Source organism: Alligator sinensis, unplaced genomic scaffold, assembly GCF_000455745.1.
Source record: "Alligator sinensis unplaced genomic scaffold, ASM45574v1 scaffold49_1, whole genome shotgun sequence".
Classification (NCBI taxonomy): domain Eukaryota; kingdom Metazoa; phylum Chordata; order Crocodylia; family Alligatoridae; genus Alligator; species Alligator sinensis.
Genome location: NW_005841970.1, coordinates 1,346,618 through 1,373,240, shown reverse-complemented (window position 1 = coordinate 1,373,240; position 26,623 = coordinate 1,346,618). Strand labels below are relative to the sequence as shown.

Genomic DNA, 26,623 nt, shown 5'->3' with positions numbered 1-26,623 from the left:
ACCATTTTACATTTTTATTAGTAAATATACATTTCTGATGAAAGTCTAACTCTTTAGCCTGTTTAATTCATTACTAATAACCTTTAATTATGTAAACATTAGCTTTGAAAAAAGAACAAGCTACCAGGAATAAGGAACCAGGAATAAAGAAACTGAGAATAAGGAACCAACTGAAAAAAAAGAACGGGGATTCTGGATTTGGAGTCCCTGCTTAAATGCTCCTGTTCTGAAGCTTTAGTTTGAAAGACACCATCCCAAATCAATAAATAGAGCATAAAATCAGGAGGAGTGGAATGCAAGCTTCCTTGCCCAATCCCACCAATTTCAGCCTTGTTACTGATACCGGGGTAGTAAATTAACAACCTAAGTCAGGGATCCCCATTATTCTGTATCTGTACAGCATCTAGTACAAGGAGGAGGCATCTGTCCTAAAAAACGAAAGTATTGTCTCTAGCAATGAGAGCAGGACTATTTCCTACAGATCATTCAACTGCTGATGTGTCTCAACTAGTAGTGAAAAAAGCATGCTCATTTCCAACTTCAGTAAATTGAGATCTGGGAAGTTGAAGTCTAAGTACTCAACAGCAAATAAAATTGTGGGCCCCAAAACTGGACATCCAGTGATAACTTTAAATAACTGGTCTGGAGGTACTGAAGGAGTGACCTACAAAGGATCAGTGATCCCAGCAGTCCCCTCTTTAAACTTGAACTCATTCACACTTGACTCTTACTTGGGTTAACACTTTATTACTAGTATTTTTCCAAATCAAATATCCTTTACCGCTTGATTATCTCAAAGATTTTTTTTTGTGATGCATGTATTCAGAAATACAAGTTTTAAGCAACCCGTTGGCATTATGAAACAAATATACAAACTTTTATTTAAATAAAATAGCTCAAAGATGACAATAGTTTAGGCCATATTTAAAAGAAGGCCATCCAAAAATGAACAAAAGTGGTAGTTGCTTTACAAATATGGCCACATACAGCATATTTTCATATTCATTAATAGCAGCTGAAGTTATACACATAGATAGTTCTTAATACCATGCAAGTTCAGTTGAGGTCCATACATTCATTATAAATCTTCACTTATGTTCATGCCAAAACACCTTTGATAAAAAAGGTAAGAAAGGAGAAGATTTAAACATGGCCAAGAATAAAGAGAGAAAAAATATTTTAAATAAGTACCAGCAACTCATTGTTTATTAAAAAGATTCTGGCACTCCACCTGTTTAAGCATATATGCCTTCTTCGTTCTCTGTAAGTGGCAGTTAGTAGTGTTAAGCATTGTTAAATATCAAAAAATACAACTCTGTTTTACAACATAGTACTGGCATAATTCAAAGTACTTGTGCCAATTATAAATAGTATAATCAAGTTCTGAAGAGTTTTGTAATGAAAAGCAACACACACACATATACATATGCACACATATTCATGTAACAAAATTTATAAAAGCAAACAGGTTTGCCCCACCCCAAGCTGTATGACTCAAGTGGGATTCAATACCCATTCTGGAGACTTGGGAGTTCATGGATATATATATGTATATATTAAGTCTCTGGAAAAAATAAGACAAAAATTTACTTTCACCAGAATACACATCACTTTATCATTCTTCACTGACAAACAATCCATTTCTCAGTCGTGACTGACATGAGTTGGTCCTTATGAAAGTGACTTTGTTTGACGACCTTGCAAATAAAAACTGGTCCACAAGCCTTTATAAAAATTCAGTCAGCTGCTGCTCAATGCAGAATAATCCTACACGTTGCTTCTATCTAGAGTAATCTTCATTATCTGTTGTCCGTAATCGTAGACAGTCACATCTTCCACTGTGACTCAATGTGCAGCTACAAGTAGAGAAGTGCTTAGATACTCAATCACTTCAAACATACTTGTTGAAGCTTGCTTCTAGTGCATAATTTAAGTTCAAAATCTTTTCCCCTCTCATAATGGTTTGTCAATAACTGTAACACCTAGAGTGAGAGAATCATAAAGGCAGCATATTAGAGGGACTTAATTTAAAGCTTCTGGAACTCAAATGCTATACCGTGTATCAATCAGTATCACAGGACATTAACATTATTATGTTATCACATTAACATTACATAATGCATAATTTTGAAAGTTATTAGGCTTTGAGAAATACCACTCAGTTGTATCATCACTAACATGATACCTATATAAAGAACCTGTTTGGGAAGTTGTCTGTGCCTGACTAGATCCTTTTAAAAAGGGCTCAGTTGCATGTTTAAGACATCTAAAAACCAGGCTCCTTTAACACAAGAGTCTAAGGATCCAAACATTGAGACATCCAAAATTAGTGGTCTTTTCTGAGCATGCTGACCAGATTGTAACATTTTTGGCCTTTCTACCTCTCTCAGATCCTAAAACAAATGTTCGGTGAATAGTGAGAAAAAATTCTGCTATAAAAAAGAGCGGTATGAAAAATCTGATTAATGCAATACTGGGTTTCTAAATGAAATTGGAATATATATACACACACACACACACACACAACATTTCTGAACTAAAACTCATTACCTTGATTTGATATGTGTCAATGTAGTGCACATGTGTGGGCATGGTGTGGGTAGACTGATAGATATATATCAGTCAAGGTAATGAGTTGTACTCTGGAAATTTTGCTCTTTGGGTGCTTTTTCAGACAACTTCACCCCAATGTTTTACTTTTAAAATTGATGTAAAAAGTTTACCTGCATAGCTCCTTCCTGTACTCATACAGGATGACACAACTGTCCATTTATCTGTTGTTGGGTTATAATATTCCACTGTTGATAAGTTACAGGAACCATCATCTCCTCCAACTACATACAACAGACCGTTTATCGCACAAACCCCTAAGAAAGATGAAAGACTTTACAGCAAAACATATTTACAATGCACAGCAATTTGCTTACATAGTGAAAGCACGCCTTTCATTTTGAGATTTCAGCAAAGGAGCAGAAATGTTAAGTGGTAAACACAAGGGTGCAAACACATTATTAGCATTGTAAAGCAGAATAAACTCTATTACCTACTTCTATAAAATCTAGTACTTACCTGCATTCCTTCTGCACATGTTCATGTCTGCAACCTGCTTCCATGTACCAGCAACAGGATCATACACTTCAACACTTTTTCTAACCAAAGGACCATCATGACCACCTACTGCATACAATAAATTGTTTAACACACCAACACCTGCAAACATATAAAAATACTCATTTTTTAGATTTATATGCCACCTTATTTATCTTAATAGAAAATCAAGTCTTTAGCTTATTTTTCAATAACATTTATTTTCCTCAAATTAAAAAAATAACAAAAGGTAGTCAATGATATTTACATTATCCTTTTCATAGGATCATAGAAATGTTGGGCTGGAAGGGAACTCCGTAAGTCATCTAGTCCAACGCCCTGCCTGAGGCCGGATCATCTCTATCCAAACAACTCCATAACACTTTGGCTAGTTTATAATCTGGTGCTTATTTCCAAGATACCTATACTTAGTTAGAAATGGTTCATGAAACACTAAGTGATGCTGTATTAAGAATCCAGACATTTTCACTCTTGCAATTTTGGCTTAAAAAAATCAGAATTAGCTAGAATCACAAGAGGCATATGCTGGACACACTGTAGAGGGAATGTTTTAATTTTAAAATTAAGAAGTTGTAAATTCCTACTAAAAACAAATTATTTCAAATTTAATTTAAATTAAAAGCCAGTTCAAGGATGGTAAATGAGGACAATACATACAACTGAAATAACTTTGGAAAAATCTAGCAGTGTGTACTAGAAGTGCTTGCTATATCTGGTCAGTCAAAAAAGATATTGCTGCAAATATCAAGTGCAGTAACACTGTTCCCCATGGAAACTGAAAGGGCATTGCTAGAAACATGATTAAGTTTAAACAGTAACACATCCAAAGAAACTAGAAATACGGACAAGAAAACAACAAAATGCTGGGGTGGGGAGGGGAAGGAGTGGGCCCTTGTAAATACCCTAGAAAAACAAAATAAGTGTAATGAATTGAAAAACATCTGGAATAGTAGAAGAACAGGTGACAGTTGTTGCTAGCCTTGGTCATTTTCAGGGGGCCTAAGACAAGCTGCATAAGTGTGACTATGCAGAAAGTCCCAAAAGCCTGTTTCTTAGTGACCATAGCACAAACCTTTGCAGATGTGACTTAGCTTACTTAGCTTGGTCAGCGAAGTAAAGGAAGCCATCAGCATGTCTAACTAAACCAGTTATGAGATGCAATTAAAGCACAAGGTCTGAAGGGAGACATTATAAGGGAAGACCATAAATTAAATCATTCAAATATATTACATTATATTTTTATCTTAAAATACAAGTAGTATTGATTAAATATAACCAAACGTATTAGATTCCATTTTGTTATAATAGATATATTTTTGTGTTAAGATGCTTAGATAATTTGTAAAAGCAAAAAACAGCTTTGTCAGAGTGAACTAAGGTAAAGAAGAAACAGAACACTGTTGAACAGCACACAATGGGGGAGGAAAGGAGATAAGAAACCCTTCCTTTTACTTTCCCAAGGATATAAATCCCAACTAACTGACACCTTCCAAGTCTACAAGAGATATGGTTCAGTTCCAAAAGTTTCAGTGAAACAAATACATTTAAATTAAATCAATGTGAGGTCATGTATTAGAATATTAGAACCAGCCATTTATAAATACAGGGTATAGGCTGGAGAGAAATTTGGAGAACTTGGCAAATTCAGAAAAAACAATCTGCATGAGACCCTCCTGCTACCTCTCAATTCTCCCCAGCCAGTATAGATGCGAATCTATGTTGTGTTGTCAGGGGTAGCCAGACAGACTTTGGGATAAATGTTTGTTTTTGTGTTTTGAAGTGCAAGCAAATAAAAGCTGGGGATGTAGACCTGTATCAGTAGCCAAGCCACAAAGTTACCTATAATCTAAGTAACTCCAATGAACAGCAAACAAGATTTGGGTACACAGTGTAGGCAGGAGACAGAAAATGCTGAAGTAATTTTGGAGCTGAAGTATTATTTCATGAACATGAAGCAGGTGTCACCAACATTTTTAATTTTATTAAAAAAACATGCATACTTATAATACTGCATTCAATTCTGGACCCTACAAAAGCGTCCAGTAAGAAAAAATGGAGAGTGTTCAAAGCATAGCAGCAGTAAATGATTTACGAGGGGAAACGGACAGAAACACATACAGCTCAGCTAACTGATAATGGCATGGCAGCACATGATAGCTTAGCTTTCAAGCTATAAACACAAGGTTGTCACAACCCAGTGATTTTGGTGCCTTGGCACGATGGAATTTTCCCGCCACTTGAGCGTCTCTTGCACAACAAAGGTTTTTGTTGTAACAGAAAAACCCCGGTGCAAGAGAGTTCCTGCCATTTTGTATGCAAATTTGTGTCCCACTACTGGCTAGTTCTAAATTATTCCTACGTGGCGGTTAATAATTGGCTTGCTGGCCGTTTAAAATTTCGTGCAACTTCCGCCCAAGTCGGAGAACTTTGAGCATGCTGCAGAGTACTAAAGATATCTGACTTGCGGCTTAGCTGATCGATAGGCTGATCGCCTATTGATTCTTCTTCCCATCGCCGAGCGCAATCCTCGACGTACCCTTTCCCTGCCAGCTTAATACGGATTCGCTGGCCTGAGCCTTGCCAGCTGGAGCAACTCACATAGTTGTTTACGCGATTGGACCACCTGCGTCGCGGCTACAAGCGGCGTAAGTAAAGTTTTTGCAACCACTAAGCTTTGTCCGTCTCTCCATTCACCAGCCCGCCCAGTAAACAAATAGTTTCTAAATCACCTCGAGTCGGCTTCAGCCGGCCGAGACAAAGGTAAGGAAAGGAATTATTCAAGGTGGAATGAAAGGTATGTAAGTAGAAGAATGTAAGAATGAATATGGAGAAGCTTCTTAAGTTTTGTACTTTAAGGAGACCATATTAAGAGTGCAAGAATAAATATCCCCATTCTGATGAAACAGAAGACCAGGAAGTGTAACAGGAAACCAGCCTAACTAGAAAGCAATTTATTCAATGAGTTGCAACTTGAGAAGGAATCCTACAAAGATTGGAAATTAGGTCACAGTACTATAGAAGTGTATAAGTATTATTGTATGGGCATGCAGGGAGAAAAATCATGATGGCCAAGGCATGCTTTGAGGTGCAACTTACAAAGGACTTAAAAAGCAATAAAAAAGATTCTACATGTTAAAAGAAGAAGATCAAAGAAACCACAAGTCCTTTACAGAATGCAGAAGGCAATCTAGTTAGAGATGATGCCAAGAAGGCAGAGATATTTAATGTCTTTTCCTCCCCACAAATAAAGCCTATCCATGAATAGTCAGCTACCACATGACAAGTGCACTTGGCAGCAAATATAGGGAAGAACACAAATGCCATTTAAGAACAGGTTAGGGATTACTTAGGCAAGCTAGATGCTTAAGTTGACAGGGCCAGACAGGACACACCATAGGGAAACCAGGGGTGACACGCATCATTAGCACCGTTAGGTCTGCAAAACATGATTCACATGATAAACCCAGAGATATGAAATGGCAATTCATACTATTAAAAACATTCTGACCTATTGTGGGCTTTCCAAGTTCTCTGCAACAGAACTGTTCTATTATTATTTCCCTTAGGCAAAAATGGTAAAAGCTAAGAACTGAGATTTTCCAAGGGAAGTCTAACAAGGTTGATATAACCACTGCCCTGGAGCGCTAAAGGAACTGGCTGAGGTAATGCCAGAGAGGAGAGGAACCCTTGTTGGCTATCTTCTTTGAGGACTCATGGAGATCAGGTGAGGTTCTGGATGACTGGAAATGGGCAAATATAGTGCCCATTTTCACAAAAGGGAAGAAGGGAAGAGAGTATCTACAGAATTATAGACCAGACAGCCTGACCGTGATACCTGGAAATATCATGGAGCAGGTCTTCAAAGAATCTATTATGAAGCACCTACAGAAGAACAAGATCAGGAACAGCCACCATGGATTCACCAGGAGCAAGTTGTGCCTTACCAACTTGGTTTCCTTTTATTATAAAAGTGAAAGGTTTGGTGCATAGAGGGAAAAAAAGCAGTGGAATGATATACACTGACTTTAGCAAAGCCTCTGATACCATCTCCCACAACATTCTCCTTAACAAGCAAAGAAATACAGATTAGATGAAAGTACTGTAAGGATGACATGTAACTGGTTGGATCATGCTCAACAAGTAGTCATCAACGACTCTGCCTAGCTGGAAGGAGGTATCAAGTGGGGTTTCCCCAGGGGTCTGTCCTGGGTATTGTTTAATTTTTTGTTAACGATTTGGATGATGGATTGAGTGCATGCTTAGCAAATCTGCAGTCCAGGTCCAGTATTGTTCAACCTCTTGACTAATGTTAAAAATGAAGAGACTAAGTACCCACTTAGCAACTTTGAGGGTGACACCAAGTTGGGTGGAGCTGCAAATATTCCAGAGGGCAGAGTGGATTAAAAAAAAAAATAAAAAAAAAATCAACAGATTTTTTAAAAATTTAATCTTTTGTTTTTTGGTTAAGATGCTTTTTAAAAAAAAACAAACTATATAAAGATAGTTTTAATTTAAGATATGTTAACGCTCAAAGATACCCTGGAACAGGGAATATAACTTCAAATTTTATACTACTTGAGACTCTATTGTATTAATAGACTAGTACCTTGTAAATCTGGAGAAGCGATTCAGAGAGCAACAAAAAATATTAGAGACCTGAGAACATGACTTACAAGGACAAGTTGAAAGAACTAGGGCTATTTAGTCTGGCAAAGATACGATTGAGGGGGGATTTGATAACAGTCTTAAAATACCTGTGTCAGAACCCAAGGGTGTGATTTTTGTTTGTGTGCGCTTTGGCACTGCTAAATTATTTCCCGCCACTCGTAGCTTTCTTTGCAGGGTGTGGTTGGATTGCTTGCCGTATAAGAGGCTTGAGCGGTTTCCGCCCAAGTTGGAGGACTCCACGACTATCAGGAGGAGGAGGAGAACTTCACGTCTCGTGAAGATCTCTAAGCGCTGCGGGGCCTATCGGACCCAGCGCGTATACCTCAAGAAGGCTATAGGGGTTTGATCAGCCTCTCCCCGTCGCCGCCTGATCCCTCGACGTACCCTTCCCTGCGCGCAAGTTCCACGGAGCCTAGCAAACTTCGTGTGAGTGTATCCAGAGCTCTGTCCGGGTTCGAGTCCTGCAGGTTTATCTTCCCGTCGCCAAAAACCCATTGCGACATACTCTCGTGTTTTGCATCTTCCCGTCGCCGAAAACCCCCTGCGACGTACTCTCGTGCCCTGCAGGTTCGAGTTTTGTAACTGCAACTCAAGCAAGTTTTCCTGCCTGCACCGCGACCATCTTCGGTGTAAGTAAAATAATCTTTAATCAACCACTAAGCGTCCGTGCCTAATTCTAGCGTGCCGCCTGCCTTCCCCAACCCGGCGTGTCCGGGCTGCTGGCCACAGCCCACCACGCGAAAAACCCCCGAGGGCCTCGGACCGCTCCTGGCCCGCACAACCTGAAAGGTGATTATAGAGAGGACGAAAATACTTCTCTGTAGCTGTAGGGGACAGGACTTAGAACAACGGCCTCAAGCTGCAGCAGAGGAAATTTAGGTCGGAGATTAGAAACAGCTTTCTGACTATGAAAGTAGTGAAGCATTGGAACAGGCTACCTAGAGAAATTGTGGAATCTCCATCTCTGGAAATTTGCACGTGCATGTAAAACAGATACTTGACCAGGAGGTTTAGTCAGGGATGATCTTGCCTTAAGTAGGGGGTTGAACTAGATGACCTCATGAGGTTTCTTCCAGCTCGACTTTCCTATGATCCTATGACCAGTAAGATCAGAACAAATCTGCCAAAGAAATTCATAGAAATGCATTCACTTTTCATGTATAAGGTTAGATCAAAAACTATTAGGAGAATGCTAATCCTTATCTTGTAAAGGAGTAGCATAGCCCCCTTTTTATCTATAATTTGTATGGTTCTATAAAGTTGTTTAAATTTGTAAATTGCTTTAGTTGATACTATATTTGTATTGGTTGTTTTATTCCACTATATTAATATTCAGAAGCCTTAAAGAGTTTGTGGGTAAATACAAATGGTTCAGAATGAGAAAAAAAAGCCCTTTATACATTTGCTATTTCCAGACTGAATCTTATTGTATTACAGTTTTGAATTTATAATCTACAGTATACTCATCATGTGTATACTACAATAAGACCAAATATTCTGAAGCAGTCATTAAGAAATACATTTTGAATTTTTAATGCAATTACATGTGTTCGTTTTATTATGACCATCAATTTTTGTTCACTTACCTGCTCCACTCCGTCTAGTGCTCATTTCTGCAACATAGGTCCACTCATTTGTACTAGCATTATAGCATTCTACTGAACTAAGGCACTGACGTGATGCCCCATCGTAGCCACCAACAGCATACAGCTTACCTAGAAAGACAATAACCAAAAAAACCCTATAGGATATACACAGATTTATCTGAATATATTCTAACACAGTCTGGTGGGTAAGCTGTGATGCGCTATATGCATAGCTATGTGTGGGAACAGGTAAAACACCCAATCCCTCAATTATCTACTAACCATTACTACTTTTCTAAGTTTGAAATTGAGTATGCATGCTTTCCATTTTTAAACAAAGATAGACAACATACTACCCCCTCCAGTCTCTCCTGTTTTAATCTGGTAAAACACTGCATCATTCTACCAACAAATGAATAAAAACATTTCAAGTTGCTGTACTGAAACACAAAGATACCATCCCACTCTGACTTCATCAAAAACTAAACAAAGATGAACCAATCCAAGCATGTATATCCTAGAAAGATAGCTAATGTATTTCTTGAAAGATACTAATCTTTATTGTGATTCTGTCACTTATACGGTTTGATGTATTTTCTGACATAAAACACAACCCCCTATTTTTAGAAGGCTCAGTCATGGATTCACCCCAAAACTGAGTTGCCTTTTGAGTTTCTGCTGTGGCAAACATGAATATTCTCCCTAATTAGATTTACCCCTATGGTGTCTAGCCTCTTTTTGTAGCTTCAGTAAAGATGGTTTTATCATTTTCATATCTGTATGTATAACAGGATTTGATATAAACATATTTTTGTAATTTTGTGATACGACTGGAAGATGATGAAGTGCAGTATTTAGCACACATCCAAGGCACTGTCTTCCTGTAATGGGGGGAAATCAACTCCTCCATAGAAAAGGCACCTGAAAGAAATGGCCCTTCAGCCAGGGGACATTCAGATACCCAGGCGTAACCAGAAAGTTCTAGAGGATTTTGGTGACTCATGAGCCACTAGAATAATGCTGATAATGGACAGCTGGCCTTGGCGGCTTTTTAGTGACAAGCTAGGTCCTTCAGATCTTTTCCAAGCTGGAGAAGGGTCCAAGACTCAAGCTGCCAGGGCTGGTAGGATCAGCAGGAAGGCTGTTCTCTAAAAACACTGGCAGTTCTCTCAGGAGGGGTAGGAGGTAGCCAGATGGGCTGGGGCTGGCAGAGATTCCCTTATAGCCACTGCAGATTAGTGGACCTGTGGCTTGCTGCAAGTAAGAAGTTCTCAGGGCAACAGGTCTGTTCACTGGGGCAAGCGGCAGCACAGTGGAAAGAAACTTAGGGCTCTGAGGGTCCTCCACAGACGGGTTTGTCACAAGCCGCAAGTAGTTAAAAAAAAAAAAAAAAAAAAAAAAATTTCCACTGGAGTATGGGCAAGTATCCTAAGGTCTCTGGGCCTGGAGGCTGTGCACTGGGGCTGGGGACCACATGGCAGGGCCCAATCAAGCACACACTGGCACTGGGCCCACATGCCAGGCCCAGCTCTGTGCTCTGGTTGTGGAGCTGTGCATCAAGTCTGAAACTATGTGCTATGTAGATCTGGTGTAGTGGAGAGGGGGAGTCCACACAGGTCTGGAAGTCTGAAGGACTGGCGAGGGAATAGAAAGGGGCACAATCAAGTTGTGGCAGTATTAACTGGTAGCTCCCAGGGCTGTGTCAATTAATGCTGCTTCTCCTCTACCCCCCCACTCCCCCAAATTCCTGAACCTGTAGGGACCCCTTCTTCTTGCATATAATTAGCAACCCAAATTTCTCCAGCTGGTTTGTAGGGGGGGAAGGGGGGCTTAAGGTTATGTGTGAAAAAATATGGTATATTATCAGATCAGAAACAGCAAGGAGTTCTCATAATTTTAAAACCAAAGTTGCTTAATTGCCATGCTCTATCAATCAAGGCATATTATAGATGTGCTGATGTTTTTAACCACAAGTTGCTAAATTCAGAAGCATCCATTTTATAAATATTGCTCAGCTTCGCTATACCAAACAAAATATTCAATACTTGGCTTCCACATAAAAGTTTCAGTGCTATCACTGCCACACAATGTGTTGTGGCATGTAAATTTACCACCGACATTCCCAATTTGGAGCACTATAAGAAGTTAAATCTGTTGCATGTTTGAACAAATACAAGCTGGGCTGGGTCCCTTTAAGAACTTTATTTACAATTTATTTTATTATATAATCCACAGCTTCTACAACTTCCAAATGACCCTTTAAGTTTTAGACTGCATTCTTTTTTATTCCCAAAACAGATGAACCTAAGTTTACCCTACCAGCATTTTTTAAAAAGAAATGATGTGCTATAATACATCATATCTACTTGCATACCACACATATCCCTTCAACACCCCCCTTCCACCACTTGAGAATGGTGTGTCTCAAGCAAGGAAGCCAATTTTTTTTATTTTTTTATTTTTTAACTAAGACTGAAGCACAGGGACACGGTGTTGTAAACCAGCTTTTCTCTCAGCAAAGAAGAAGGGCTATGTCCAAAGTTTAAACCTTTCACATATGCTCTCAGCTTACCACTTTAAAGAAGCTGGCACTTTAAAGAGGCTGCAATACAACCTCTCCATGAGAGAGCCAACCCTAAGCCATGACTCTGCAAAAAAATCTTTTTTTTTTTTTTTTTTTTTTTTAATAGCCTGCCTTCCAAAAACAAGGCGCACGTCTTATTTGGGGGTGTTTAGTATGAAAAAAAAATGCAGTAATAAAACACAGTTTATATTTTGTTTTAAAACTTGAAGAAAAACAATTTCTAACTGTTGTTCCAATAAGAGTAAACAGGAAATATTAAATGGTTTATTGCTTAAATGACATTTAAGATTTGGCAACATGTGATGCATTTCAATGATGAAAAACATTACTTACTCTCTAGCAGCATTAGAATTGTTATATCCTGCTCACCCAAGGCAGAAAACATTGACAGTAGGTGTCTAGTTTTCATAACTAAGTTAAAAAATATCTATTTATTTCAAATATGGCAGAAATAGTGTAGATGGCTTAAGCATTAGCATTTTCCTCTAAGGGCAGGGATCGTGTTTTTCTGTTTTTTGTCACTGGCTAAATGTGCCACAAACCCATAATTTTATTCCATTCTTGTCTACAATTTTTGAAGATTAACTGAGGCAAAAAGCAGACACTTGTCTTCTCAGTTACTCTGGAACTTTAGATTGGGGGCAGGCAATTATTTTGGGTGGAGGGCCGCTTACTGAGTTTTGGCAAGCCATCGAGGGCTACATGGGTAGCCCCACCCCTTGATAGATGCCCTGCTCCCTAGTTGCCATCTTGGGGTCAAAAGTCCCACCCCCTAATTCCTGACCTTTGCCACTAGATGTCCCTCCCCTTGCCGCCCAGAAGTACTCCTTTGAGCAAAGGGATTTGCCATCTTGAAACCAGAGAAATACCAAATTATATTCTAAAAATCAAATGTACTACAAGATTCATTCATTTGATTTCAAAAAAATGTTTTGTCCTGATTTACGTACGTTTGTGTAGCGTACGTACAGGTGATGGTATAATAGCTTAAAATGAAGTCTTACTCTTGTATATTGTGGGTGGGTGGGTATAAGTTTGTGGGTGTGTGTGGGGGGGGAGTTTGTGGGGGTGGATGGTGTGTGTGTGTGTGTGTGTGTGGGGGGGGGCGGGGGTGTGTGGGTGGGGGGGGGGGGTGGATGGATGTGTGGGGTGCTGTGTGTGGGAGGAGGGTGGCTGGGGAAGACTGTGGCACATATAGAGGGGGAGGGTTTCTCACAGCCCCACCTCGTGCTGCTCCAAGCCTGGGCTCCGTGCTTCTGCCACTCCTGGCCCTGGGGCACGGGCTTGGGTGTGGGCCCTGTGCAGACGCTTGCAGCCACTTCCCTCCTCATTTGCCACCACTGCCCTTCTTCTGCCACTTCCCCGTCCCCCGCCCCCACTTGCCGCTCTGTCACCATGTCCCAGCTGCTCCTGCAGTCCTGGCACTGCAGCTAGGGACCATGTGGTACTGCAGCAGCTTGCCAGCAGAGAGAGGGAATGGAAAAATGGCTGTGGAAGGCAAAGGAATGGGCAGCGAGTGGGCATGCAGAGTGCAGCAACACCTGGGTGGGAGCCCGGGCCCTACACTGGTGCATCGGGGCCAGCGTTGGTGGAGTGGCAGAAGCACAGGGCACGGGCTGGCAGGGGCTCTATGGAGCTGGGCTGGGCTGCACCAGCAGGGATGGGGGACCCAGCCCAGCTCCATAAAGCCCTGGCCAGCAGGGAGACAGGAACAGCCCCAGGGGCCCAGGCCAGAAGCCCCTGGTAGGCAGAGGCTTCCGGCTGGGGCTGGGGCTGGGCCAGGCCCGCCTTGCTGCTCAGGCTGCTTAATCCTGGTGTCAACTCCACCTGGGTCCTACTGCCCCTGGCTCCTGTCAAAAGTAATAAATATTACTTTTCTAAATTTTTTAGGGGCCCCGCAGGCCGGATAGAATGGGCTAGTGGGCCAGATGTGGCCCATAGGCTATATTTTGCCCGCCCCTGCTTTAGATGCTTGCAAAGTTGTGTAGACAACAAAAGTTTCTGTTTGGTGATCAAATTGTACACTTTTAATTTGGATTCACTCAAAACAGAAACAAAATGTTTTGCTCTGTTTCTTGGCAATGTGATCCTTTCTTTGCCTTATTTTGAAGTGAAAAGTCAAAATGTTTTATTCTGAAAACTGTCAAAATGAAGTATATATATTTTTTTTTTTTTTTACTGGAACTATTTGCCAAATTCAACCTAAGTTTATAAATACTTTCAGTCCCTTAATGTGAATTTGGTTAACTTACCATTCACTGAAAATCTGACCAGGCCCTAGGTCTGTAGTCAGTACAGATTTTCACATCTACTATCCTTTTTAATGCAAATTTAGAAATCAGGAAGGCAAGAGGACCAACTATTAGATGATGGAAGAACTTACCTCCAACAACACCTACACCGACACTACTCCTTCTTGTGTTCATCGGAGCTACATGAAACCACTCATTAGTCTTTATGTTATAAGCTTCTACAGATGATAAACCTATTATTAAAAAACAGGACTTGTTTATCTTATGCAAGTGTAAGCAACATGCTAATTATATGTATCTTCAGTAATTTACCTCTTTAAGGGTCACAGTCATTTTTTTTCTTAAGACCAATTGGTGGCTAGGCAAATGACACAGGTATAATTTGGACAGTCCACAACAAACTCCAATGCTTCAAAATAGGTACACAATCTTTGTAGAGAGTCTGAAAAAAATCCTCCTTTGGAATTTTTTTTTTTAATTACATGCTATGCTGCTCCCCAGTGCATACACACATACTCTTTGAGTCACTAAATGTTAGGGACAAAGTTCAGTTTTGATATGGATAACTTAAGAGAACTCCAACAGCCCAAATCCCTCATACAGTTCAAACAATACAACATATATATATTTATTTCCATTAAAGAAAACATGCAAAAATGTATTCTATATACAAACAGGAAGGAAGCTTCTAGACTATTCTTCTACTCGTGTTTCATGGAATGGGGAGTGGGAGGATTTAAGAAATATAAGATGAGGAAAGAATCTGGCATCAAGTGGTTGAAGCATCATCAGGTCCTTTTGGACCTGCAGAGTAGCAAATGAGAACAGAGATTATGCTCCCACTCAGAACAAGAGAAGTGTTTAGACCACTTGATGCCAATATGGATTCCACTCTCTAAAAAACTAAAAGTGTCTTCTTGATGGTTTTCAACTCCATCTTAGTAGTCAAAACTGTAATAATCAGTACAGTACCATTTAAAGATAAAAATACCTGTACTCCCATCAAATCCTCCTACAGCATACAAGAGCCCATTTAATACAGCAGCTCCCAACGTGCTTCTCCTGTCTTGCATGTTAGCAACACTTGTCCACTGGTCCTTCACTGGATCATAGGAATCGACTGTGCGAACTCTTAAAGAGCCATTGAAACCACCAACAGCATAAACCAGGCCACCCATGTACACCATTCCTGGGGAAAAAAGTTAACTTCTTTTTATAACTGACTTTGTTCTGTACTGTGCTGAGTACATCAGTTTGTAACATAATATACAGCATGCATCACATTAACAGGTTTTTAGGAGTACTGAATGACAAATGTTATTTAGAGCAAATGTTAACATTTCTGATATTGCTCATTGTTAGGTGGCACCAAAATGTGAGCATTGACTTTTCAGATACATTACTTTAAATGGCATTTTAAAAGCAAATTGCTTTCTTACACAGTGGTTTCTTCATATTTTCTTAAAAAATGTTTTTTTAAAGCGTGAAGTAATGATGAACACTTCGCATGGTTTAGTTCCAGATGGACTGTTTTCTGATGGGGTGTCAGAACAACCCAGTTCAATTCTGAGGTGCACCAACACAGGGATCCAGTTGCTGCTGCCTCTTCTTCCTGCTGCCTCGCTCCAGCTCAGCATGGGCAACAACCTCCCCACCCCACAACATGTCAAAGTTTGATCTGGTCTGTGAGCTGTAGGCTACTGACCCCTGCTTTAGTGCACTTGCCCTTTGTATCAATATGTGGTAGTAAAAACACTATTCACAGATTGTGAACTGAAGACAAAAATCTTTGAACTTAGGTGGTTGAAAACCTAAGCATCTAAAGCCTTATTTAAAATAGCAAGCAAATACTTTGCATTTTAGAAGCAATAAGCAGCCATGCTTGCCACTCCCACGGAAGTCGAAGCTCAGCCCTTCTTATGGCCTGCCTTCAATTATGAAACCATATTGCTTTCTAATTCCAGAACAAACATCCTGCTTTATCTTATAGCATTGCCATTTAAGACAGTGTTATGCAGCACATACCTGCTCTACATCTTCTGGAAGGCAATTCAGCCACCTGGTGCCAGCGCTCTTCTTTAAAGTCATAGCATTCCACACTGCGGATAGCCTTTGGTGCCTGTCCTCCAACTACCATCATCAGCTAGGAGGGAAGCAATAACATTTTCTGCTTGTTAGCATATATCAGGATATTTAAAAGGCATAGTCTCTGGTACTAAAGAAAACAAACTTCTAGATAATACATTATCTTATTTCATCCCAATAAGCAACTAATATCCTAGTTTAACAGAAATACAAACATTTCAGAAAGATTTGTCATTTGGGATCCTTCCAGCAAAGAAAATATTTGAGGCAGAATTTTGTGAGTCTTATTGTAACCTGTCACATAGAAAAGATCTAGATTTTTCATAAGCTTAAAGATAGAGAGGACATATGGGGACAGAATCTGGTCTCAAAGGCAAGATTACCCCCCTCCATGTAAAGTCAATGGGAGTTGTGAATGTGTATCTGAAAGCAGAATCTAGCCCCTGATTTGTCCTTATTGAGATTTGTTGGTTGTAAAACATCAGTAAAGGTCACCAAAATGACTGACATCTTGCTCCTAATATTGTAATAGTAGAATTAGAACAATGGTGCAGAAATAGGACTTTTGTGCTTGGGCAGTTAGAAGAGACAGTCTAGTTACTTAACACAGCTGGTATTAGCTGAAAACAAATGATCTTATTATTTAAAATACTTCAGGTCATAAATTTAACCCAGGCTTATTTTCCCTCCAAAACTAATTGCAGTTGCTTAAGTGCTAAAGGAAGTACTATAATTTATCTTGTGCAGGACTGAAAACCATATAGTTCCATCATGTATTCTCCTTGAAGAGCCAAAAATATTGAGTTATGCATTTTATATTTCCCATTAAATTCCCACCCACGAGTTTAGGACCTGAGCTGTTACCTTGCTGCATACTTTTCAAGGATGAATAATTCTACAGAAAAAAATGTGCAAAGAAATACATTAGTTAAAAATCAATCTGGTGTTACCCATTCGCCCCATACATTAGATTTAAAAAAAAAAAAAAATCAAAGAAATGAGCATACTGGAAATTATGGCTCTAACCTTTGGAAGGCTAGCAGGTGTTCTCAGTTTAGTTCGAGTGCTTTTCATCAAGGCTCGTTGCTCAGTCGGCAGTAAGTGATACTTCATAGCTTCAATGAGGTAATCTTTACACGCACTGCTGTTCTTAACCAATGTTTCCTCTTCAACCCTCTGTGCATTAATATAAGTTTGACAAGGTCTGAGCATGTTAAAAAAGTAAAACACAAATCACAATTTAAAGTGCAATAAACCCACATGAGAACAAACTTAAATCACTCTGATTATTTAGATCATACCCCAGCCAGGGACATTGGTATCATCAAGCTCGTGATATGCAAAGTCCTTGAAAATAAAACTGGAAGACTACAGACCCTTCCAGTTGGTAATTGGAAGGCATGATATTAGGCCATGACAAATATTTTCAGCCCCTTTCCTGACAGTTGTTCAGATTTTAAGGATTTTCTAAATCACAATACGAGGACAAGAATTTGATGCATATAAGGTGCATAAAACAAAGAGGCTTCCATTGATGCTCAAGCTATGCCTACATAGCACAATGCTGTGTATGTCTCCAGTTCGTATTGTGTCCAGTTTTGGGCACCACACTTCAGGAAAGATATGGAAAAAGACCTATGGAGAGCAACAAAAATGATTAGAGGTCTAGGAAATGAGGCGCAGATAGTATAGCCAAGTTCAAAAAAGAACTACACAAATTCATGGATGATATATCTATTAATAACTATTAAACAGAACAGTCAGAGATGCATCTTCTAGTGGTTGCCAGGGAGCATAATGAATTACTAATTTTTCTAGATATACCTGGTTCAGTGCTCTCCCTCTAATGTGTTCACTTCTGCTAATGTCAGAGACAGACTACTGGGCTAGATGGACCACTGGTTTAACATAATATGGCACTTCTTCTGTTCTTATGATTTACAACAAAAGGCTGAAAGAGCTGGGATTATTTAGTCTGGACAAGAGGAGACCAAGGTAGATTTGATAACAGTCTTTCCACAGTGACAGACTATTCTCTGTGGTTGCAGGGTATAGGGCAAAGAGTAGAAGTCTTGAAATGCAGCATGGGAAATTTAGATTAGGTATCAGGAGAACTTTCTCACTAGAAGGGTGGTTAATCACTGGAACAGATTATGTAGAGACTGTGGAATCTCCATTCTTGGAGATTTTTGAGAAGGCAACATGGATGAGATGGTGTAGACAGGGATGATCCTGCCTCAAGCAGGGGATTGGACTAGATGACCGTCTGAGGCCCTTTCTAGTCCTAGTTTTTGAAGATTCTATGTAGCTTAGAGTAATGGATGCATAGGGATCCACCTGGACTAATAGGATGAGAACAAAGGTAAATTCATTCAGCGCTCTTCTGAGGCTAACATAGCCACTGGTGATGCGGCCATACTGCTTCCAATATCCAAGAAAGATTGTCTAGAGAGTTAGTTCAGGTATCTCAACATAGCACTGCATTGTGCTATGTAGACATATCCTAAATTCTAACGTTTAAACTTTGTAAGCTATGTTTAAGCTAAAATCCAGAAGAGATGGCTTAGCAAAATAACTGTTATAAGGAGTAATAAGAGTTTACATTACAATCAACCCTGAAGTCAGATTATTTATTATATTTACAATGTAAATTAAATAGTCATTTGAAACTATCAAGACAGCATGATAAGCTACCTGATAGTCAAATTATTCCTATGAACAACATCTTTATCATAAACTGTGACCAAATTTAATGGAGGCTAATTTTCAATGATTTGTTCCTTTGCATGATTATACTAGGTAATAATTGTGCCTTTATAATTTAGAATTGACCCTATGTGCCAAATAGCCCAGAGACAAACATGTATGCAAATTCTCATAAGAATTAGTATTTTCTTTTTCTTACCTGAACTAAATACTCCCGGGAAAGTAAAGGCAGCCGAACATGTTCCATCAGTTGTGCCATTAACTCCTGCCTCACATCTTTGTCGTGGTTTACCCATGCAATGACTGCTTCAAATACCTTCCAGAAAACAAAAAACATGCCATGAGTCCCCTTTGCTCCACAAAATCCAAGTGTGCCATACCAAATTTCACTTTGAGTTCCTGAAACAAATATAGGGCCACATTAAGTTGGCTACTCAAAATCTTTCAACAGATGTATCCAATATAAAATGACCTTAGCATGTAAGCCACTCTTTTTATATATGTACTTTTCTAGTGCCTTAATGAAAGCTCCAAATAAGTTACTACATTTCCAATTATTGTCATAATTGGGAAACATTAACAATTCTGAAGTTCCACATACTGACCAATGGGTAAAGATCCAATTCAGCATTGAGAGGGACATTTCCCCATGCTGTTTGAGATCATATAGTTTAAACCTACAATATATAATTAAGAGGAACTTTCTGACTATGAAGGTGGTCAAGAATTGGAACAGGCTACCTAGAGAAGCTGCAGAATCTCCATCCTTGGAAACTTTCAAAATCAAGTTGGACATACACTTGGCTGGGATGAATGGTTTAGTATGGGACAATCCTACATTGAGCAGAGGGCTGGTCTAGATGACCTAGTGAGTTCCCTTCCAGCCCTACTTTCCTGCAATCCCCTGCATGATATGCATTACAGAGGGGGGGCTTGATTCTCCCATTTCATTGTGGTATATAAAAATCAGGACATTAACACTTTAAATGCCTCTCTAAAGAGAGGATACTTTATAGGAGTCATGCATTTTTGTGTAGGGGAACACTAGACTTCCAAGGCATTGTGAAATTGCAACCTCCGATTGCAGTATCAGTTTTAAGAGGATGGCTGTGCCTCATACATAGGGATCTCTGTAAATTGTGCCACAAGTACCCCCTGCAGCAGCTCCTTTAACACTTTTCATTTTGCCACTTGCTGTCATTTTGTACAATGATCAGCAGAGAGGCCCCAATGGCCATCTCCTTTGCAACTTCTTTAAACGAAGTAAAGAATGGGACACATGACTTCAACATTAAATCAATCTACTACTTTATCTGGACAGTTGTTCCTTTTGCATTATCCAAAAGGTATCAAATACGTACTGATTTTTCAAATCCATTATACTGCAGCCCTGAGTTAAACACACTGCTAACTTACATGAAGTCTCTTTGTAAAGCAACTTTCACATACATGCTCCATCATTCACAGCACATACATACTGATTTGTTTTTCTTAGAGATGGGGATATTTACTTATTTTCCAGACAAGAGGTCAAATTGTTTCTAGAATCCTGAAGGGCAAGATACACATTTTAAAGTCTAACAATCAAACAACACTTTTTTCTGCAACAGTGCCTTAAGTACAATAGACACCATCTATGCTTAACTGATTGAAACACTTCACTAAGAGATTAACAATGGCATTCCTAACCAAATAAGTACATTGGGTCTCTGAAGAATTAACTGTTTTTTGTCTGGTCCAACTGTGAAATAAACATTATTGCATAGAATAAATCTTACCTTCTCTTCAGAGGCAATTGTAAGTTTGTCACTGGATATTAAACTGCACACCTGTTCTACACCAAGGTTGAGGAATTCTTCACTAAGTACGACATCAGAAAAATGCTGTTCTGTTTGGAAAAAGAAGATCTCTTTAGCCTCTATCACTGAATGCAGTTTATAAACAGCATTAACACAATGATACACTAATAAGCAGATTTGGTTAAATCCATGAAACAACAGATATTCTAAAATACTCTCTACTGTCTCAAGTTTTGTTCATATTCTGGCTGTCAGCCACAGGACTAAAAAGGCAATTCCCTGCTTTTGCTGGACTTGGTATTTCTTTGGCTTTCTGTAGAAAGTTCACTGTAAATCCCCAAGGATCCTAAATTTGGTCCTACAACAGGAAAGATATTTTCTTCATTTATAGCTATTTAAAAATAATTTTTAAATTATAAGAACCATGTTGCCTTGTAAGATTACTATAATATATACAAATTCTGTCAATTAAATAAAATATTGCATCAGTAAGTGCTGTTGCTGAGACATTAAAGAAAACTGAAGCAACATTTAAAGCTGACATCCTGATAGAATTAAAAAACCATTGAATCTTGTTTTCCTCAGTTCTCTGGACAAATCCTCGCATGACTATGAGATCCACCTTAATTCCTCAAGGAGAGATTATCAGAAATAGTAAGTTCATTTCACTAAATACAGGTGGCACATCAATTTTTAAGTCAATTTTAAAGGCCAAACATGTTCTGGATCAACTAATTTTCATGCTTGTATAATACAGATGTTCACTGAAAACAACTTTAAAGTATTTTGTGCATTTAAAAGGATTCTAGTTCCTAATCATGCACAGCTTGACATACAAGTAAAAAAAAAAAAAAGAAGATAATTTAGTAAATAAAAGTGTTATCCACCACAGTCTAACCTAGTAATATAAAAGTTAAGAATAGGTATATTGCTTAAATAAATGTACACAGATACAGTATATCCTCCCGGTTAGCAAAAAGTACCTGATTTAGGATAAATTAGTTACAAGTTAAACAAATTCATGTTTTAGTGGCTGCCAACTGATAAGAAATCAACCCGTTAAGGAAAGTAACTAAAAAGTGCTACTTCAAAATAAAATAAAAGGTTAAAATTAAGGATTCAAATCATAATTCAAGTCAGAGATTTAAACATCTATTTAAGTCAGGGAGGGCAACATTTCCCTTAAAAATCAGGCCTTCTATCATTGCAGCATATCTCATGTCCTCCAGCACTTGGCTCATGTCAGTGACAGCCATGGCAATTAGCTTTGAGCCTATTTTTAAGGCACCCATGGCTAGGTACAGGGGTGGAATCGATCTAAGTTACGCAGTTTTCTGTAAGTAGCATAGTTTAGGTCAGTAGCAAAGAGAACAGACGCTCACCTTTGGGGGGGGGGGGGGGAGAAGAGGAGTGTAAATCTCAGACCAGATTTCACCATTTTTAAACTAGTCTATGCATGCCAAACATCTGTTCTGTTACGGGTACAGACCAGTTTCTGATCATTTAAAAGTATAATGTCTATACCTGACCATTCTGGGCTATAGTACTGTATTTAAAACTATCAAAACTTCTTGGTTTTTTATTTAATCCCTTTAAGGAGACCTGATTCCGTTTCACATGAGGAAACTACAGTTAGTAAATGGTGCTCACAAGTTTACCACTTTGTTTTTGAGCCATTACTGGAACTTTTCCCCCCCCCTTCACTGAAAATGCAAAGCACTCTGGTTTTAGGAGACTGTAAAAGGACTCAAAAAACCTTTCCGTGGTTCCTAGTAATTCTTCTCCATATGCTTGGGTGGTATACCATAATTTTTGTTATTTATAGACTACTACCTACTAACCCACATTTAGAGTGATTCTGACTGGGTGTTGACATCTGGAGCTTAAAAAGTTTGCAATATTTTTCTTATGTACATGTAATCTTAATCCACAATCAGAACTGAAGTTCTTAGAAGGGTTTCAAGGGATCAGAGGTGGCTCCCAGTGTTACTGACATATCTTATGAAGCACATTCTTCTAGAAATCATCAGAGTCCTTCTATTCCTGTTCCTATGGGCTCAAATCCTATACCACTATACTTGACAGTGCTGGCAAAGGACAGGCATTTTTTTCTTTTTTTGATACGGAAAGGTGATACCCTCGGACACATGCAAGAATGATTTCCAGTATGGCTGATATGGCCAACGTGATTTATTACAGGCAAACTAGCCGGGTTAGGACTTAAGGCAGTGGTGTTCTGACCATGAAGTTCCTAGAACTCTCCTGTCTTCTCTTCCTTTTGGGTTGTTTTCCAATGGGTTTTATGCTGGCAAGATGGAACAGTCAGCAATGCTGAAATGGAAATATCTCCCTTCAAAGTCAGTGGTCCCAAGTGAGACCAATGAACTGCATGGCGACAGTACCAGTCACTTCTTCAGGATCAATGTGATGTTCTTCCTCGACTCCATCAAAGGCTTGCTACTAGGTCTCTCATTCTGTCCTACCAACTAAAGTCTCCGTCATGTGAGTTGTTCTGTGTCTTCTCCCTGGAACTTTCTATCTTAGAACTTGACTTGTGCCAGCAACACAAGTCAGTGTGCAATTTACAAACAGGTGCAGGTTTTACAGAGTTGGGGCAGGCAGTATGGAAGTACTACAGGGTAGTCCGTACTAATGCCAAGGTGCTCAATAATAAGGCTGATGATGCCAAGTTAGCTAGTACTGGGACTGTCAACACCAAAGACTTTTACACTGAGAAAGTCATGACAGCATCAGTGACAGCAACTAAACCAGTGGGCTCTTTGCCTTTGTTCCATGACTCCCTCAAGCTCCCTTTATGCTCTGGGCAATGCAGTTTTATCTGACTTTAGTCATATCGACTTGTCCCCTCTGGGAACGCCACAGTTGGCGTTCCACAATGAGGCATAGCAGTTAGCATCAAGCAACTTGTGCTGTATGACATCCATCAACTTTTTCCCCTTTTAAGGAACATTTTTTAGGGAAAAGAGTGAAGATAGAAATCTTCAAATGGGTGGAGAGAACTGGTTTAGAGGCTCTGCTAAAAGTAGACTGGATTAGATGCTTGCAGTTAGGAGTGACAAGAAACAATTAAAGCAGGCTCATAGATAGCTAATGCATTTGTTAGGCCCATGCAAAACGGCATGTGGCAGCAGAGGGTCCACGTGCAGCCTAAATAACCACAGCAATTGGGGGGGAAAAACCCCAATGTCCTGGATATTACATGCACCTACAGCAGGACCCCCACCCTTATACACTCAGCAAAAGACAAATGTTTTAACTCAAACCTTCCAAGCCATTTTCTGGAGTCGTCCTATTGTGCTCTAGCTGTTGAAACAAGAAACCTCAGTCACAGTTACCTCCTAAAGAAACAGAGCCATATAAACACTTATAATTTATCATAGAACATAGCCTCATATACCATATTTTCACAGATGCAAGATGACTGAATTTAGGACAAGCCCCCAATAATCAGATTCTATACATGGAAAATTCTATAAATTTGTTATAATTTTCCATATATAGAATCTAATTATTGAAAGGCCATCTTAAATTCTTCTGTCTCCTGTTGCTACAGTGGGGAAAGCAGTTACAGGGGGGCAGGTGGTGGGGAGCTGGAGCCCAGGCCAGAGCTGCTGCTACCGCTGCGACTGCTAGTGAGCTGGGCTGGGGCTGGAGGAACCATGCGCTCCATCCCCCAGGCTGGAGTGGGGCCAGAGCCCTGCCAGAGCCACAGAGGGTAAGCAGCAGCAGCAGCAGCGGGTGTGGGATGTAGCAGAAGGGGATGGGTGGGGGCAGTCAGGCAGGGAGCAGAGACAGAGAAGGAACAGGTAGTGGCTGTGCCTCTAATTTTCACCCTGACTTGAAACTGTAACAGCCGCTTGTCCTCCCCCTCTCCCCCAACTTGCACCAACTCCAAAATGAGGGGTTCCCCTTCAACATGAGGTGAAGGTCATCTTGGATTTGAATAAACGCAGTAGTTATTGGAAATAATTTCCTATCAATAATTCCTAAAAGACAAATACAATAAAAATTAAAAAAAAAAAAATTAATTCCTTATATTAAGCGGCAGAAAGTAAAAGACCTTTCAGAGAAGCAGATAAATTAAAACTAAATTAGTAAAATGTAGACAGTATAATACTACATGTTTTATATATATTGCCATAGATAAAAATGTTTAAAACAAAGAATGCTAAAGGGTTCTAAGTTGAGAAGTCTGATTTTTCCAAGCACATATCATCATTCATCACTAATGTATTAAGTTACGGCCTGAGGATGAATCTGCATTTTACACACATTTATTTTATACTCACATACACACACTGCAACTTTTTCTAGATATAACCATTTCTATTCTTTATATAAAGATGTATTATTTATATAATAGTAGGCAGCAGCAGCACTGTAAACAATTCCACTGAATGTGTTCTTGTTTTTTGTCTGTAATACTAGAATGATAAAAGCTCCCAGTCTACCTTCTATATACCACTTGTTATATTATATTCCTCTCATATCCCCTTTTATTCAGCACCCAACTAATGTAAAAAACTCTCTATTTTAATCTCTCCTCATATGACACTTTGACGCTTTTTATATAAGCGTTACTTTCCTTCTCTGAACTCCCTAGAATTCTGTAAAATGAGATGGAAGAGATCATTTCTTTATATAAAAACTTTCCTTTTTTCCATATTATTTTCTATCCTGCTCCCTATGCATCATAAACATATTCTAACCACAGATGCACACTGAACAGGCCTTCATTGCTCTGTCCAGAATGATGCTTAGTTCCTGTTGCCAAGTTAGTACTGTACCAATATTAATATACTGTATTTTTTTTGCATACAATACGCGTTCCCCCCCCCCACCAAAAAACGCACTTTGGTTTTGGAAGAAAGAATGTAGAAACGATTTTTCCAGAGACATGGCTGATTACATAACAGAGTAAGCCCTCTTGGGAACACAGAGTATCCAGAAATTATGACATCCTAGAAAGACAGTTTGGGCAAAACAGCAGGGACTGCCACACAGACCGTTTCCTAGGATGCCATACTTCCTGGAAACCCTATGTCTCCTAAAAATCTTACTCAGTCACACAAGGCAGGGCCCCAGACCCTTGGAAGCTCAGACTATTTCTTTACTGTAAATAGTTCTTTATATAAAAGTCCTGTAAATAAAGTGTTATTTCCACACCAGAAGCCTCATTAAGATACTACCAGCAGCTCACCAGCTAGTCCGGACACAAGTAACAGTGCTCAGCCAATAGCTGCAGCAGAGAGAGGATTAACACAGGCTCCACCCCTTCTGCTTGACTTGTGAGGGCCAGAGAGGAGCAGCAGACACCATGACAGATGCTGGCATGTACAAGTTTGTTTCTTTTCCACTGAAAAGAAGATGAGGGGCCTCTTTCTCCCCACCCCAGGACCAGGGGCTATTTTTAGCCCCCTCAACCCCCAGACAAACAACCTATCTCCCCTGGCCATCCAACCCCCCACATCCAAACTTACTTCCTTGGATACTGGAACCAGCAAATGCAGATAAAACCAGTGCCTGGAGCAGCAGGCGGGATGGAGGGGTTTGGCAGGCTTGTCGGGGGGAATAAAGTTAGCCTACTGCCCGGGGCGGGGATTGGAAAGGCACAGCCCCAGGGCTAGGGCCAGTAGCTGGGCTTTCCTAGCTCCAGGGCTGCACTAGGAGCTGTACAGAAATGCAGTTAGATCGATCTTGCCAGACCCTATGTAATTTAAGCTACTTCCAAGGTACAGTTAACTTCATTGTTTCATAGTTTCATAGCTGGTAGGGTCGGAAGGGACCTGAGCAGATCATCAAGTCCGACCCCCT

The 26,623-nt window shown here is 39.6% G+C and overlaps 1 protein-coding gene across 4 annotated transcripts in view; it reads right to left on the bottom strand.

Annotated features, from left to right (window-relative positions):
- Positions 1-1,304: 1,304 nt before the first annotated feature.
- The window catches only part of KLHL2 (kelch like family member 2), a 113,184-nt gene continuing 87,865 nt past the window's right edge, over positions 1,305-26,623 (bottom strand). For 2 of the 4 annotated variants that reach the window (XM_014518616.2, XM_025200553.1), the window contains 10 exons: positions 20,768-20,877; positions 19,189-19,305; positions 17,310-17,459; positions 16,224-16,341; positions 15,190-15,387; positions 14,330-14,431; positions 9,363-9,491; positions 3,070-3,210; positions 2,724-2,867; positions 1,305-1,982 (listed from right to left, as the gene is read on the bottom strand). In XM_014518616.2, coding sequence (XP_014374102.2) covers positions 1,954-1,982; positions 2,724-2,867; positions 3,070-3,210; positions 9,363-9,491; positions 14,330-14,431; positions 15,190-15,387; positions 16,224-16,341; positions 17,310-17,459; positions 19,189-19,305; positions 20,768-20,877 — 1,238 coding nt within the window. In that variant the 3' untranslated portion in view covers positions 1,305-1,953. Of the gene's footprint in view, positions 1,983-2,723; positions 2,868-3,069; positions 3,211-8,652; positions 8,897-9,362; positions 9,492-14,329; positions 14,432-15,189; positions 15,388-16,223; positions 16,342-17,309; positions 17,460-19,188; positions 19,306-20,767; positions 20,878-26,623 lie in introns of those variants that run through there. The other 2 variants (XM_025200551.1, XM_025200552.1) reach the window with 2 other exon arrangements.